Genomic DNA, 15,737 nt, shown 5'->3' with positions numbered 1-15,737 from the left:
AATTATGGCATATATTTATAGTCATCACCAAAAAATGTGCCACAGCATATTTGCCCTAATACAAGAGAGAAAAACAAATCAAAATGCTTTCATGAGCAGAGTTTTTATAAATTAAGAAGTGTTTTCTTTATACAAGAAAAAGTATTGTCAACTCCAACATTGTTTTTAAAAAGGTATCAATGCCAATTCTGAAAGACACTAAGCCAGATTAATACTTGGTGAAACTCCACTGAAGTCAATAAACTTAAAGAAGAGATGATGTGTTTGGCACATTCAGTTTGTAGAAAATTATGCTGACAATTAAATCTGCACTAAGACTGCCAGTGATATTTGATCTGGTTTTAAAAGACCGTCTCTACTAAGGAACTGATTTTTACTGGGTCATTAGGGGATACCTAAAGGCAGGTTCAGATGTACATTTTCACTTTCTGGTTTTGCCTTTCTTTTCTCATTTTCTAGTTATGGTCATTAGCATAAGTATAAAGCCTATGGCCATGATCCTGTCACTGGGTCTGCTCACCTATGTGGAGTCCCATTGATTAAACAGGTATCTATGTTATGAAACTCTGCTTAAGTCAATTGGACTGTGCAGAGACTCGGGGCTCTGTCTACATAGATCCAGTAGCAGGATAGGAGTCTTGTGTTGCTCATTTACTCCTGCTTTTTATTTCACATTTGAAGTAATAATCCTAATCACACGAAATAGTCCTGATGATTCTAATAAAGGATCACAACCTCAAGTGAGGCCCAAGCAGATGAACTAACCACAACAATCCTGTTTCCATGTCCCCAGCAATGCAAATGAAGGAAAACCACCAGATAAAATTCACAGGTATATCAGCAGAATCATTTCAAAGCAAAATGCTTACATTTTTCTACAAGGCATGAACGGAAATTTAGTATTTCTAGTGGGCATTATGTGCAAATCTGGTTTGAGTATGTACTTTGTTCTAACCCGTTGTTCCTTAATACAAATAAGGAACTAGAGAAAAACCAGACAAAAAGCAACTTTCTTTAGAACACATTGTAATACACAAAAAATGCAGCTTCCGCTAAGCTTCTGCTCAGCACTATGCTCCTCAATCAGCATATCAAAGAGTTACCTGTGCCACACCTTTCAGTTGCTTTGATGGATACTATGCCAGTTCTCATGTTGGGGTTTCTTTCTTTCATCAAAAATCAAGACCCTGAATATCTGCTGATGCAATAAGATCTTACTATTAGTGCTTTGCCAACATGTTGTATTCACCCCGTTTCATATTTAAAAATAAAAAGATGTTCAATCTAATATTTCTGTTTATTGCTGTGTTATAAGTGCTTTGTTATTATTATAGGCGGGACCAGTAGCATGACCCGACACTTTCCATTATAAGACCCTTGTTTTAGCTGCTTATCAATTTGCCAGATTAATTGGTCAGGCTGAAGTATTCCATGCCAAGTGTCTGCATTAGGCTGAAACTTTTTGGAAAATTTCAGCCTAAATGGCTCAGACATTTCCAGGAATGAGGCAAGTCAAAAATATTGTTTTTTTGCCAATGTTAACAAAAATATCATAGCGAAGCTTGAATGCCACCTTGTTTGGAGGGGGGACTCAAAATTTGGAAAGAGGTGATTTTGTGTAAGGCTTTTTCGGTTTGTCAATTTTTTCCCCCTTTTTTTGCAATTTTGGTTCAAGTCAAACTCCGCCCCTCCCCCCCCGACCCCCAACTGCCAGCAAACTGAAAAATCAGTTATTTGACCAATTCTAGACAACACACTATTTTTTCCTCCACAGGACTCCTGCCTCATTTGGTCCCTATGTACACATTGGATCCCCCAAAGAGATCCCTCTAGTAAACCAGAAGGGCCTCATTTGTTCAGAAGGGAAATACCAGGGGGGAAAAAATAACCCCAGGGAATCAGGGATCAACTAATTCCGGGTGACAACAAATGGAATGGAATGGGAGTGAGGGTCATCGGTTTACAACTGGGGTTCCAGACAGGGACATTGAGCAGAGAACCCCAGACAGCACCCACCACAGCTCAAAGGCGTCTAAGGAGTCACTGGGTACTGCTTGGAAGGTGTGTCGTGAAGGTGGCAGGGAACTGTAGGAAGAGAAAGTCTCATGGGTAAGGCAGTTGAATGCTGCCTTGGAGCACTGGATTCTATCTCTGTCTCTGCCACAGAGTTCCTACATTTTACTAGGCAAATCACTTAAACCAAACTTTTCACAGGTGATGTTTGTGTGTTTCTGTCTAACTCAAGACCCTGGTGTTTGATTAGCAGAAATGCAGAGAACTCACAACTGCAGCTGAAGTCAATGGGAGTTGTACTATATAATGCTAAGCACTCTGAAAAAAATCATATCTTCGGTGTCCCATATTGGGCACACACAATCAGTGGGTACTTTTGACCTTACCATATTTGCCTCAGTTTGCCATATTCTTTTTATTAATAAAATATAATAATAAAAATATCAACAATAATAAAAACCCCTCATCTCCAAAGGGGGGAATTGTGAAAATAAATTAATATTTGGGAAGCACTCCAATATTAGAGTGATGAGCACTATAGAAAAGCCCATGATGAAATTAATTCTGTTTTCAGAGCAGGGTTTGAACACTATGTGGTAAATAAGGCATGGGGCCATACATTGAATAATATTGAGAAAAAATATTGAACAGCAGCTCATTAAGTGAGCACCATCCATTCCGGGCACTAGATAGGTAGGGGTCCTGTCAAAAAAAAGTAACGTGATCATGTAATTAAAGATTAATAATGTTCTTTTAATGTATTTGTGTGTAATTTATATAGCACCACAAAAATGTTGCCACCAGAAAGCCACCAAGCAAAGGTCTCAAAGCTGCAGTCCAAGGTAATTAGCATGCTTTACTATATTCAGCATATGATAATACAAACCACAGACAAATAGAGGAGGAGAAAATTGCATTCCTTGGCTGGGAAATTATTGCAAGTTTAAAGTCAGAGACACAGACAGTTGGCAGGAGAGAGTTGGGGATATTTCCTTGGCTTCTTCTCCCTATAAATCAATCACTTCCCTGCAAGCATAGTAATGACAGAACTACTGTTCATATAGTGTGCCCAGCTCCTTTCCTCGCCTTAAATAATACAAGGAATTTGGGATTAGCTTTCCCATAACTGTAAGGTAAATGTTTGTGGACAAAAAGCATTATTGTACGTGTTGCTCAAAGAAAAGTCAAAGAAAGTTCAGTACACGTGAGTGTGTCTCTTCACATACGGTGTGGCTTTCTCTTCTGAACATTATTACTGCATAAGCACATAGCACACTGTCTCAGTACCTGACAAAGCCGAAACAGAGCACTGCAGGTTTGCTCTAATTATTTGTCCTTTTCAGTGTTATCTATGAACTTTGCCCTGATATTCCACATACAAAAGGCCTATTCAACTGCTTTTCTCATCACAGTATATCTAGAACTAGCCTTCAGTTTTCAGCTCTTCTGAATGAGCAGGCTGTCTATGACACCCTTGAACCAAATTATCCTTCAGCTCTGTCCCAGGAAATACCCTTACTTAAGTCCATGCTCCCTAAGTATTTGCATCACTCTGACCCCCTGCTAACAAACAGCTGACAGCTTCAGTAATAGAGCTCCATATATACTGCCTGCGCTCTCAGCACCCTCCAGCCACGCTCTCCCTAATCTCTCTCTCATCCCACCCCCTAGTCCAGTGTTTCTGTTCCTTCCCCATCCATCTTTGGCCCAGCACAACAGGGTGCCAAGGGAGCATTCTTTCCCTGCCAGGTCTCATCTGCACTCTTTTTGCGCTCTTTGCCTGATATCTGGCTTATGTACAACCCAATGCTTGCTTGGCAGTCAGTGGCAGCAGGGGAGGAGGGTGGGTAACGAATGTGCACATGTTGAAGGAATGTAGTCACAATTGAGCAAGCTGGATGGCACACTGCATACCTTACTTTGGAGAAGTACCTTCAAAACATAGGATCAGCCTGTTCTAATTACTTCTGTACCTGTCCACACAGCCTTAGAAAAGCAAATCACGTTAAGCTTGTGGTACTGGGCAAACCTTCTTAAAATGTCAAAGAAAAATAGATTCTTCCCCTGAGTAGACTTGCTGATACCATAGTCTGCTCTCACCAAAACAGACATTCCAGCAGAAGGTGCTGTATGACAGAATGTGTATTTTATTGTATTCTTTTCGAGCGACGATGAATAGTTACCAAATGTTCAAAAAGCATCATTTTTTGGAAAACAATTTTAATGGCATTTGTAAATGAATTCACAGGATCTCCCTTGAATGAGGTTTCCAGAAGACTGAGATTTCCACTGCTTCCAAAGCCTGGATGCAATTAAACCAACATATAAGTAAAAAGTGAATTTCTTGTTCAAATTATGGCTGTGTTTAATATTAATGCAGCAAAATTCAGACAAAGCATCTTGTCTGAAAAGACAAAAGAGAATTTAAGATGCATTAAAATGCTTTAAAATACCTTCTAGGACATTTGTGTGTGCAGATAAATGATAGATATTCAAATTTACACACTAATATTAAACATACATTCCTGACATATTTGTCAGTGTAACAACCTGACTTTAGGTAGTTGAAGTTTTTATTTTAATCGCTTTTCATCTTTAAAATATGTTACTAGTGGTTATCTTCAAACAATAACAAAGCTGTGCATCTAAATCATTTTATTATGAACAAAATTAATTGAATTCAACTTGACAAGCGGCAGAATGATGATCTTTGAATCACCATCACAATTCAATTTTTGGTGCTAAAACTGTTACGTGGAACTGATGAGGTGATCAGATGTTGCAAACCATTTCCCCCTCCCCTTCCCTCTAATGTGACATATGAATTCCATTGACTTTAAGGTAACTTCCCAGACATTTCCAATTACTAAATCAAACTGACTGTACTTAGTTGGCCAAAAGCTCAGGAAACAATCTCTTTAATCATTTGATATGGATTTGGCACCAGTTATAAAAATGTTAGTCATTCATCTATCACACTATTTCTAGACACATATCAGGGTCTGAGTCTTCAGAGAAACAGATTCTCCACCCCCATCAAAACTCAAACAGCATACAGACGTCGCTCAAACTTCAGAAGAAGGCTACACACCAATAGAGACAGATCCAGAGACAGAACCATATACTAGAACATATACCATAATGAACCCACACAAAGAGATACTTGTAGTTTTGGGAGAATTTGATTTTTTTAAAAAATAGTTTCAACAGGTACTATCAATGTTTATTTTTTAAAATTTTCTTCAATTTTTATCTATTTAAATTTTCACAGTTGCACAGTACCGGGGTGAAAGTAAGTTAGGACACTTATTGGTATGGGGGCGGGCGGCGCTTCAGCCTCCGGAAGGGGTGGGGCCTCAGGTGGAAAGAGTGGGGCTCGGGGTCAGCATCCCCCAACCAGCCCTTCCAGGCTGCCTGGCCCATGCTGCCCGGGGCTCCCGTGTTGATTTAAAGGGCCCGGGGCCCCCCAGCCCGTCAGAGGCTGCGGGGGAGGAGGGGACCAATGGGGCAGGGACATTAAAGCACTTCAGGGCCCTTTGCCACTACAGTGCTTTAATGTTGCTTCCCATCCCTCCTCCCCCTTCGGCAGCCCTGCCGGTATGGACCCTACCAGGAGGGCTGCCGAAAGGGGAGGCAAAAGGGGCATTGATATTAAAGCGCTGCTGCAGCAGCGCTTTAATATGGGCTGGATATGGGGCGGTGTTGGTTCTTACTGGTATGGAGTACCGGCCTGAACCAGCTCACTTTCACCTCTGCACAGTACACATATAGCCTTTCTGTCCACTCTGGCATTGCAACAGAGCAGAGTGACACAGGGTACATTGCAATGAGGATAATTTTTTTCAGAGCAGCTTCAACAGCAATGGTAGCAAGAACAGCTGTGCACCAATCAACGCAAGCAGTTTTGAGTGCAGATGGGGTGTTTTATAGGCACACTGAGGTGCTGCAAAGGTGTTGCTACACCAAAATGCTCTATTGTAGATAAGCCCCAAGATGTTACTCCAGGAAATCTTAGCTGCACGCAGGCTTTGCACTGCATAGTGAAGAAAAAAAGTTTCTGAAGAGTTACAGAATATAAGAAGAATAAACTATCCTCTCATTAGGATTTTGGAGATTCCAAGTATTATGTGCAAAATATATTCCTGGGACAAAACTTAATCTTGACAAAGCATGGATGATGTACAGGAGTGTTATGCATTCTCTTCCTTGCTGATTCAATACAGAAAATGTACATGCTAACTCAAGGTAACCAGAAACCCAGAAAAGTGTTAATTTTCACCACTTCACAAGAAAACAATTGACTTTTCTTGTAGTGGTCTGGATGAAAACACTTCCTCAGCCACACACAGCACTCTCCGGCATCATAATGACTATTATTCTCTAAAAGGTCCCAATTACATTGTGTATGTAGCAGAATAAATGCAATGTGGATTATAGCCATGTACATTCAATGACATGTAATTGAAAACTCCTGGATTTACAAAATGGCTGGAAAGCAGGAATGCCAATATGTGAATTTGATGAAGTACCTGAAACCCTTCCACCAAAAACAGAATGGATTCTGTACATTGAATTCAAACTGCTTCCAATATTGTGTGGATGCCAATGAAATATTTTCAGACATAGAATATGAACCAAATGTCTGACTTTCACAACAAGTCCCAGAAAGATTTAAACTATTTAACTAGAATTCACAGAAGAGTGTGGAAGGAGTGACTTGAGGAAAGACTAACGGAGCTAAACATGTGTGTGAATTGGCTAATCTTATGGGAGGATATGGTAACTGTCTACCAGGTATAAACTTCAAGAAGAGACAAGGGATCCTTTGGCTGGTTCAAGGAGGCTATACCAAGGAGCGATGGGATGAAAGAGAAAAAAAGGAAAACTTCGGGTGAATACTAAAAAGAATGTCTGGACTTTTAATAGGAGGGAGGGGTTTCACGAGGAAAGGAATCTGATCTTGTTACATTTCACAGAGTTTTAAAGGACAGATTTGTTTGAACTACATAATATTGAAATTTAAAGTGACCATCTATAACAACTATTTAAAGTGGAAAACTGGAAGATTTTGCCAGGTTTGACAGCATGATCCTGATTTTATCAGCTGCAGCACGTAAGAGGAGGAGTAATAATAATGTCCACCTAAGGTATTACACTCATGGGGACTTGCAGTAAGCACACTCAGAGGCATTTGCTACATCTGTACAAAATGTAGAAAATGCATCTCACTCATGACACCTTGAGGAGAAAAATATTAAAAATGTCTCTTTATAAATCTAAGCTGGGACAACATGCCATAAAATGCCTTAATGATAATTGTGGTGTTATTGCATAATATCACTACAGGATGAAGTTAAGGTTGCTTGGTTCTCTTAATTAGTCATTTCTTACTATAATGTGTGAAATTTAAGTGTAACCTTAACTCTGAATTTTCTGGGCATATAAATGCATATACTGGTTTTGGGCCACCTATAACATCTTTATTTATCCTTCAGTTATTGATATGCACTCTGAACCTTTACATTAAAATGGAGGGTGTTGATGGTGTATAGTTTTTTGGTTGTGAGTGTGCACATGCACCTTGAAATATTCTACACAATACCTAAAATATTTTTGGAGAAGACTGAAATCCTGTCATCTGGGGTGCAGAAAGCCCTGGCTAAAGCATTAGAGGTTCCTCTACTAATTACTTTTCTCCGGCCTGGAGAACATAAATTTGCCTAGGATTGTAATAGGCATGCATACACTACGTGATTGTAAGCTCTTTGGTGTTGGGGCCATTATTTTGTTCTCAATTTGCGCAGTACCTACCACAATGGGATCCGCATCTGAAGAAGTGGGTATTCACCCACAAAAGCTCATGCTCCAAAACGTCTGTTAGTCTATAAGGTGCCACAGGATTCTTTGCTGCTTAGACAATGCCTGGATCTCCCAGGCACTATGGCAATAAAAATAATAAATGTACATTCCCTGGTGAAGAAGTATTTTTAATTTATTTTCTTAACACATGGGTAGTCCCTATCCCTCGACCTATGTTAGTGATCATTTTGTGTAATGGACATGCCTACGTTTGGAGTTTATGGTCTTATTGGGGGTGGGGAGGTAGGTCAACACTAAACTGTCAAATGGTTAACTACATTTGTTACGATACACAGTCTTGGGCCTTTCTTCATCTGTAATTACATTTGATGCTACAATATATTGTGATGACTGACTGACTGACCATGAGCTGGTTTTATAGGATAGATCACTTTTTGCTATGAAACAAGTTTAGATTAGACAAAACACATTAAAGTGAAGGCTTCTAAGCTGCAACCCTGCAAACATTTTCCCCAGTGTTTTAACTCAGCCAAGTCCCTGTTATTTAGTCAGACTCTAATGAGACCTGCCTAAGACATTGTGTTCTATGGAATATGGTAAAGAGATTCAACATAGTGAGCCTAGTTTATCCCTGGAGTAATCTCATTATAGCCACAGCTATAGAGTTACAACGGAAATTAATTTGGCCCAGTATCTTCAGTGAAGATACCCTATATGTCACTCTTTAGGGTAACATCTAAATTTAAGGGTAACATCTAAATCATCAACTGATGTACAAACAGGAGAACGTTTAACCACTAAATCACTCTTTAGGGTAACATCTAAATCAATCAACTGATGTACAAACAGGAGAACGTTTAACCACTATTCCCATAGCAATGGCTGGCATGTTACTTCTGCCACTAGCACTAATGACCTTTGAGCTAATACTTTAAAAAATCCCACCCCAAACCTCAAAGAATCAAAGAAACCACAGTACAGCCTAAAGTAATGTAAACTTATGAGCTTTCCTGTACACCTAGAAATGTCAAACTGTTAAATGCACATACAATCCTACACAGTTCAAAAGGAAACTCCCAAACTAGAGTCAAAGCTAAATTCCTTGGAAAAAGATCTTAACCTCATTTTGAAATTATATCAAATACAGAGCCCACACAATGCTCAAAATTAGTAAAAATAAGGCACACAGATGTCTCAAACAAAAAGTTTTTAATAACAAAAGTTCTTGCTGACATTCTTACATGCCACTTTTTGTATCCCACAAATATTAATGAACACATCCTCACCTCACTCCTGTGCTGGTAGTGAACAAAGCAATACAGGAAACAGAATTTCCACTCCACGGAATATTGTACATTTCCAAAAAAACGTTTTTTCTGAATCAGAACAAAAAGCCTCAAATGCAAATTTCTGTAGAATGGAAAAATTTTCAAAAAATTCTGGGCAAGAAGCCAGCCAGCTCTTAATCTGGCTAGGCATATGGGGAGCAAGGCAGCCTAGTGTCCCATGGAGGTGGGCAACATGGGAAGTCTGGAAGCCCAGCAGGCAGACCAGGGAGACTGCTCAGCTATCAGCTGGCTGACTGGCAGGAAACACACATGCAAGTGCTGAAGAGATGAAGCCATTTGTACAATGAGAAAATGAGTTTAGTGATCTGCAAAAACAATTGAACAAATAGAAACTCTTCCCAGCCTCTCACTAACAAAAATCTAAAAGCTTAACTTTTTATGAACCAAGTTGTCAGTCATGCAAAACGAGTTCAGCTATAAATGAAAGCACATTAAATGCACAGTGATGAGGAAATGACCTAACAGGCCAAGGCAGATTGAGTTAATTTGTAATTAATTAACTACCCTTAGGAGAAACCAAAGACCGGGGTACCAGTTAATAGAATCTTTCCCCCTTGATAAATTATGTTTACCTTTTGGAACATACAGGAAAAAAAGAAAAGAAAAGAAAAGAAAAAAGAAGCTAGTGTTCTCTAGATGCCAGCAGCAGCTCTGGAACATGTCGCTGAAGATAAATTAAATCAAAAGTCCACGTATAAAAGTGGAGAGACAGGAAGAACAAGTAAATAAGGACAAACACTATCAGCTTTGCTTTGCTGTGGTCTGCCCTTGACTCCTATGATTGCTGCTCCATAATTATTGTTTATAGCTATTAAATACCACATCCTAGGGAGAAACTGATCCCTGATGGCAATTACAGCTTCCACTTGGTTCCTGAGTACATTGTCATCAGAATACAGGGCTATGTGAAGGGCTATGTGCCTGCTAGGACTTAAAATTCTAGCTGCATCACCTGCAATTTCTCTCTTGTTAAAAAGATCATTGAATAGTCACATCTGTTTCTTTAGAATTTGGTTACATTCAGAGGTGCAGGGAATCACGGGGATATGTTCACACCTTTTTTTTTTATTTTTTTGGGGTTTCCTGTTGCTGTCCTATCCTTAAATGTAGCTTCAAAATTTAAAATTATTTACTGTGAATGCGTATTCATTCTAGCTCCTCCACGAACACTGAAACATATTTAAGTTACACTGAACTGTATGTCCTGCCACCATCCAAAACTTCACCAGAGCTAATTTCTCCCTTCCTTCTCCATCAGTGCTGACCTGTTCACTGTCCTCCCAATCTCCCAAGCCCACATTTACAACTTTCTCTTCACCCCATTCTCTGGATGCCACTTCTTGCCAAATTTCCTCTATAATGGCCTTTCTTCATCATCCCCACTATTAGAACATTGGGTCCATGCCTTGATCACTCCTCTTAGCTACCTCCTCCTTTCTAACTTCCTTTCCAATCATCTTCAACTCTATCTGAAATATTTCTGCTGTAACTTTCTTCCCCTCATGTCACTCAATCCACATCACCCATCTTGGTGCTTTGTGTCATGATCTTAATATAATTCAAAACTGTAAAATCAAGATCTTTGCACTTGTTTTCATGGCTTTACTATAAACATTTTCACCCCCTACCTAATCTGTGCTCTGATTTTCCCTTACTCTGTGCTACTCTAGTAACCCCTTTGAATAGAAAACTCCTTTTCTTTTGAGTTTGGAAAGCCCCTTGTATATTGTAGGCATTACCAATAATAAGGATAGAAGCGTCCTCACAGTCCTCTCTTCCAACTTTGCCCTTCACCATCTTCGGAATAGCCTGTCTCACAATCCATCTTGCAAAGTCCTCTACCCTCATTACACCTCACTACTTTAATGGAACCTTCCAACTCTGATCTCCATGACATCAATCCATCTTCTTCATATATGGAGACATACCTATATCATAGAACTGGAAGGGACCCTGAGAGATCATTGAGTCCAGCCCCCTGCCTTCACTAGGCAGGACCAAGTACTGATTTTGGCCTGGATCCCTAAATGCCCCCCTCAAGGACTGAACTCACAGCCCTGGGTTTAGCAGGCCAGTGCTCAAACCACTGAGCTATCCCTCCCTCCCATTTCTTAGGTCTGAACTGTTATCCACTGTTCTCATATTTGTCAGCCTGGTTTAGATTCTAAGCTCCTCTGGGCTGGGACCATGTCTTGTGTGTCTGGCAGGGCTGTGTACAATACAGAATAATCCTTTTGTAACTATTCAATAACTTGACAAATGACAAACCAATGGTGCGTCTATCCCACATAACACTCCCACACAAGGGACAGACTGAGACTTGGGAGGGTGCTGGTTATAGTATTGACTAAACAGAAGTTTCCACAGAGAAGCCTGTAAAGAGATCATTCTTGAAAAAGCCCCTTCTGATGCTTTATGCATAGTCATGAGAATGATGACTATGTGCCTTCCTGCCCTGATATAGCTGAGGCTGAAATAGAGGGAAGAACAAGGGGAAGCAGGATTCAGGGCTGAAAAAGCAAGGACTTACTACAAAGAAAAACACAACTAGGAAGGACTTAGAAGAAGAACTTCTCATCATTGAAACTGGAGTCTTGGACATCAGTGTAGCACAGGGTTTAGAAAGGGCTGTGTTACAAAAGCACATAGCAGAGGTATTGAACAAGTGGGATCAGAGTGTAGTGGTAAAAAAAATTTTTTTAAAAATTAAACAAAAAAAATGGGTAAACTAATCTAAGCTAAACTCCATATTCCCCAAAGAGAAGTGGTAAACTGTGTTTACCTGCGGTTACCGTCAATTAGATGACTGACTGAGATGTATTTACTACCCTACCTGTGCACCAGTGTGCAGATTCACCAGCCACGCCAGTTCAAATTAAAGCCCAAATTCCATTCCACGTCCTTTTCCCCAATGCAAGTTTATTAATTAACAGAAAATGCAAAAAAGGTTCAAAATAATACAACGCACTAGGTAACAGACTCTTCGTGCTGTCTCTGGCTCCCAGAACTGGGAAGGGGAAACACATGTTTCTCCTCTGGTAACTTTTTCTTGCCTACTGATGGAGAAACATACAGCAAAGCATCCTTGACACTGGATCTCTCCTGTATGCTGCCCTCACCTAAGAAACAGGAAGTGTCCATCTGGCTTCCTGAAGGTCACATGCTTGTCCCTAGTCATGTGCCCCATGACGACATCTCCCAGTTTTAAAAGGCCCAAAGGCTATAAAGGCAGATTAGGACTCACATATGCACCCTAAGGCCAAATTCTCTGTTAGATGAACATACAACAGCACTAATACTTTAGAAAAAAAGCATTATTAATATCTAAATAGCATGGCTCTTGAAGTCAACAATATTAATTCACTAGAAATTGGAAAGGCGGCCTCTTGTTTTAGGTTAAATGCTGATAAAATCCAGCCAAGGCAAACATTGGAGAAAGACATTTTAAGAAATTTTCAAGAAAAACAGCCAAAAATTACAGCTCTTACAATGTTGAAATTTGTTTGTAGAGCAGAAGAGCAGACCCTGAGGGGTCTCATACAACTAACTGGGAGGTCATCCCAGAATACAGAGTAGCACCAAAGCCAAATATTTTAAAACAGCTTTAAGAAAAATGTTATTAAAAAAAATTCTAATACAATAGATTTTTACTCCTAAAAAAGCTACAATTTACCCTAAAAATAGGCACTTCAAATCAGAAACCTTCATTTGGGGTATATGAATTCCCAAAATATGGCAAAAAGGAAGGTCTGTCACAAAAAGGCCATGTGGTCTTGTGGTTAGAGCATGGGACTGGGAACTGGGAAACCTGGCTACCAATCCCATCCTATTCTCTGCCTACTCCTGTCTGTGAAGCAAAGTCAGTGCCTCAGTTTCCCCATCTATCTAACAGGAATCATACTTATACCACCCCTGTGTGAGGTTTAACAACCACTTGATACCCCTCGGATGGATGCTGCTATGCAAATGGTAGATTATATAGCAACTATGGGACATCCCCCCCAAGCCACTCTTCTTTTAAATCAACATACAGTTGGTTCTTTTATTCCATGACTAACTAACAGAATGAAGGGATTTTTTTTCCATAGTTAATAAGATCAGTATATATATCTTTTGATTTTAAGCCACAGGAAGAATAGAAATCCAGCATGCTCAGGGAGCTGTCTTTAAAATTGAGAGAGAAAAGAATGGACTTACATTTGTGTTGCAGAGTTTGTACTGCTTGTAGGCTCCAATGCACACAATAGCTCCAGACCTTGGAAGGTGAGGTTGACCTTGGAAGGGCTGGTGGGATGCAGAGCCATGGTGGGTTGAGTCAGTCCCATGAAACAAACTTTGAGATGCAGGAAAGGCCTGTGAATGGGTTGAAGCTTGCTGATAAATTGAGGGCCCCAACACCTGAGGTCCACGTTCTTCTTGGTAAAGATTCCCATGTTGGACTGAAGGGTTAGATGGATGATTGTGTGTGTTCCCACTACTCTGATTCTGCTCATACACTTGATTCCTTGTTGACTGTCGCTGCCTCCGTGTTTTTTGAGGCAGTTGCCCAGTGTCAGTTTGCAGTGGTAATATATATGGCACTTTTCCATATCCATATTTCCCTGGGCCTATGGGACTTTGGTTTCTGTTTCTAAAGGAAGGTAAAATAAAACAGTTATTGCACTGATAAATGTATGAACATTTAAATATACATATGACCTTTATCTACAGCCAACAAACTAGACAAAAACAGGTGAACCAAAAGCTTTCATTTATTTTTAACAACATCTGTACAAAGCTCTGGTCTCATTTTGTATATTGGACATCTACACAGCCTAGGTCAATTGACTCGGGCTAGCGTGCTAAAAACTGCTGTGTAGATAGAGCTTTGGAGTTGTGGCTTGGGTTGGATCTCAGGATCTAAAATCTAGGGTGGTGTTTGGGCTTCAGAGCCTGAGCTCCCATGCAAGCCTCAACTTCAAAGAGCTATCTACACAGCAATTTTTAGAGTGAGCCCTGCTAGCCCGAGTCTACCCAGGCTGGGAGGCACACTTCTGCAGGCTGTGAAGGCATACCCTCAGAGAGTGCAACAACTCCTGCTTCCTCTTTGGCTATAAGCGGTCTTGTGGTAAGTCACGGAGTATATACCAACAGAGGTAAAGACTGAGGTCTGGAGCAATGTCAGTCAGTCAAACCGCACACCTAAATTGAGTGTTCTGATTGGCTGCAGTGTAGTTCAGTTTTAACTATATTTCACCATTGCAAACCCATGCAAATCTCTGGTTCAGAGATGAACAAGTTTATGTAAGCTCTAACCTTCTACTTTAACATGGTTCAGTTCATGGCTAACTTGATCTTCATCTTTGGCCTGTTGTAGGATCCATTGGAACTGAACTTTTATTTTAAGTATGTAACGACAAGTTAAGCAGAAGTCACATAATACACACACATATCCCACACTTAGAATGTCACATTATATGACTTTACTACAGTATATATGTTAATCCCAGTATTCTATATCACTATAGGCAGTGGCTATTTTTTTCCCCCCCTTGTCACTCACTGTAACTCAAAATCACTTCAGGCCTGTTTGGTTTTTTTTATGCTGCAGTCCTGGAGAGCTAGAGCTGATGCAATAGTTTTCTTCCAACTGTACAGTAAATACTTATCTCCTGATGCAGCTGTTCATGAATAGCCTCTCCACAGGTCAGTGAGGAATACATTTTTCACAGAAGGAAACATCTCTCCTGTCTGTAAAATTTATTCACCTGTTTTATTACATATTATATATAAATTTGGATTACAATGAAAATGACGTTATATTTTAACACATATTTTCTAGGAAACTGGAAGTTACAGATGTCAGGCATTAGTCCCCAAATCAAAGATGCTCTTTGGATTCATTTTGCCTTGTGTTTATTTCTTCCTATCTCTTTTTTATTGTCTCCTAAGACTCTTGTTACATAAAAACCTAGGAAGTAAGTTACTTTACATTCTAACTTTAGTGGCCATGTGGAGTTTTAATCCATCTTCATGCCTCAAGGATGTGTGAATGAGAGTGTTGATCTACCCAGCTAGATAAGTGGCTAGCACTCAAGTTGTTTATATGGGTACGTCTACACTACGGGATAATTCCGATTTTACATAAACCAGTTTTATAAAACAGATTGTATAAAGTCGAGTGCACGTGGCCATACTAAGCACATTAATTCGGTGGTGAGCTTCCATGGTCCGAGGCTAGTGTGGATTTCCGGAGTGTTGCACTGTGGGTAGCTATTCCGTAGCTATCCCATAGTTCCCGCAGTCTCCCCTGCCCCTTAGAATTCTGGGTTGAGAGTCCAGTGGCTGATGGGGCAAAAATCATTGTCGCGGGTGGTTCTGGGTAAATGTCGTCAGTCATTCCTTCCTCCGGGAAAGCAACAGCAGACAATCATTTCGCGCCCTTTTTCCCTGGATTGCCCTGGCAGACGCCATAGCACGGCAACCATGGAGCCTGTTCAGCTTTTTTTTTTTTTACAGTCACCGTATGTGTACTGGATGCTGCGGATAGAGGCGATACTCCAGCGCTACACAGCA

The 15,737-nt window shown here is 40.2% G+C and overlaps 1 protein-coding gene across 1 annotated transcript in view; it reads right to left on the bottom strand.

Annotated features, from left to right (window-relative positions):
* The window catches only part of THSD4 (thrombospondin type 1 domain containing 4), a 654,719-nt gene that overhangs the window by 540,647 nt on the left and 98,335 nt on the right, over positions 1 to 15,737 (bottom strand). Inside the window, exon 5 of the mRNA XM_050967929.1 lies at positions 13,380 to 13,812. Coding sequence (XP_050823886.1) covers positions 13,380 to 13,812 — 433 coding nt within the window. The remainder of the gene's footprint in view (positions 1 to 13,379; positions 13,813 to 15,737) is intronic.

This window comes from Gopherus flavomarginatus, chromosome 9 (assembly GCF_025201925.1).
Source record: "Gopherus flavomarginatus isolate rGopFla2 chromosome 9, rGopFla2.mat.asm, whole genome shotgun sequence".
NCBI lineage: Eukaryota > Metazoa > Chordata > Testudines > Testudinidae > Gopherus > Gopherus flavomarginatus.
This window is presented reverse-complemented; position numbering and strand designations above follow the sequence as displayed.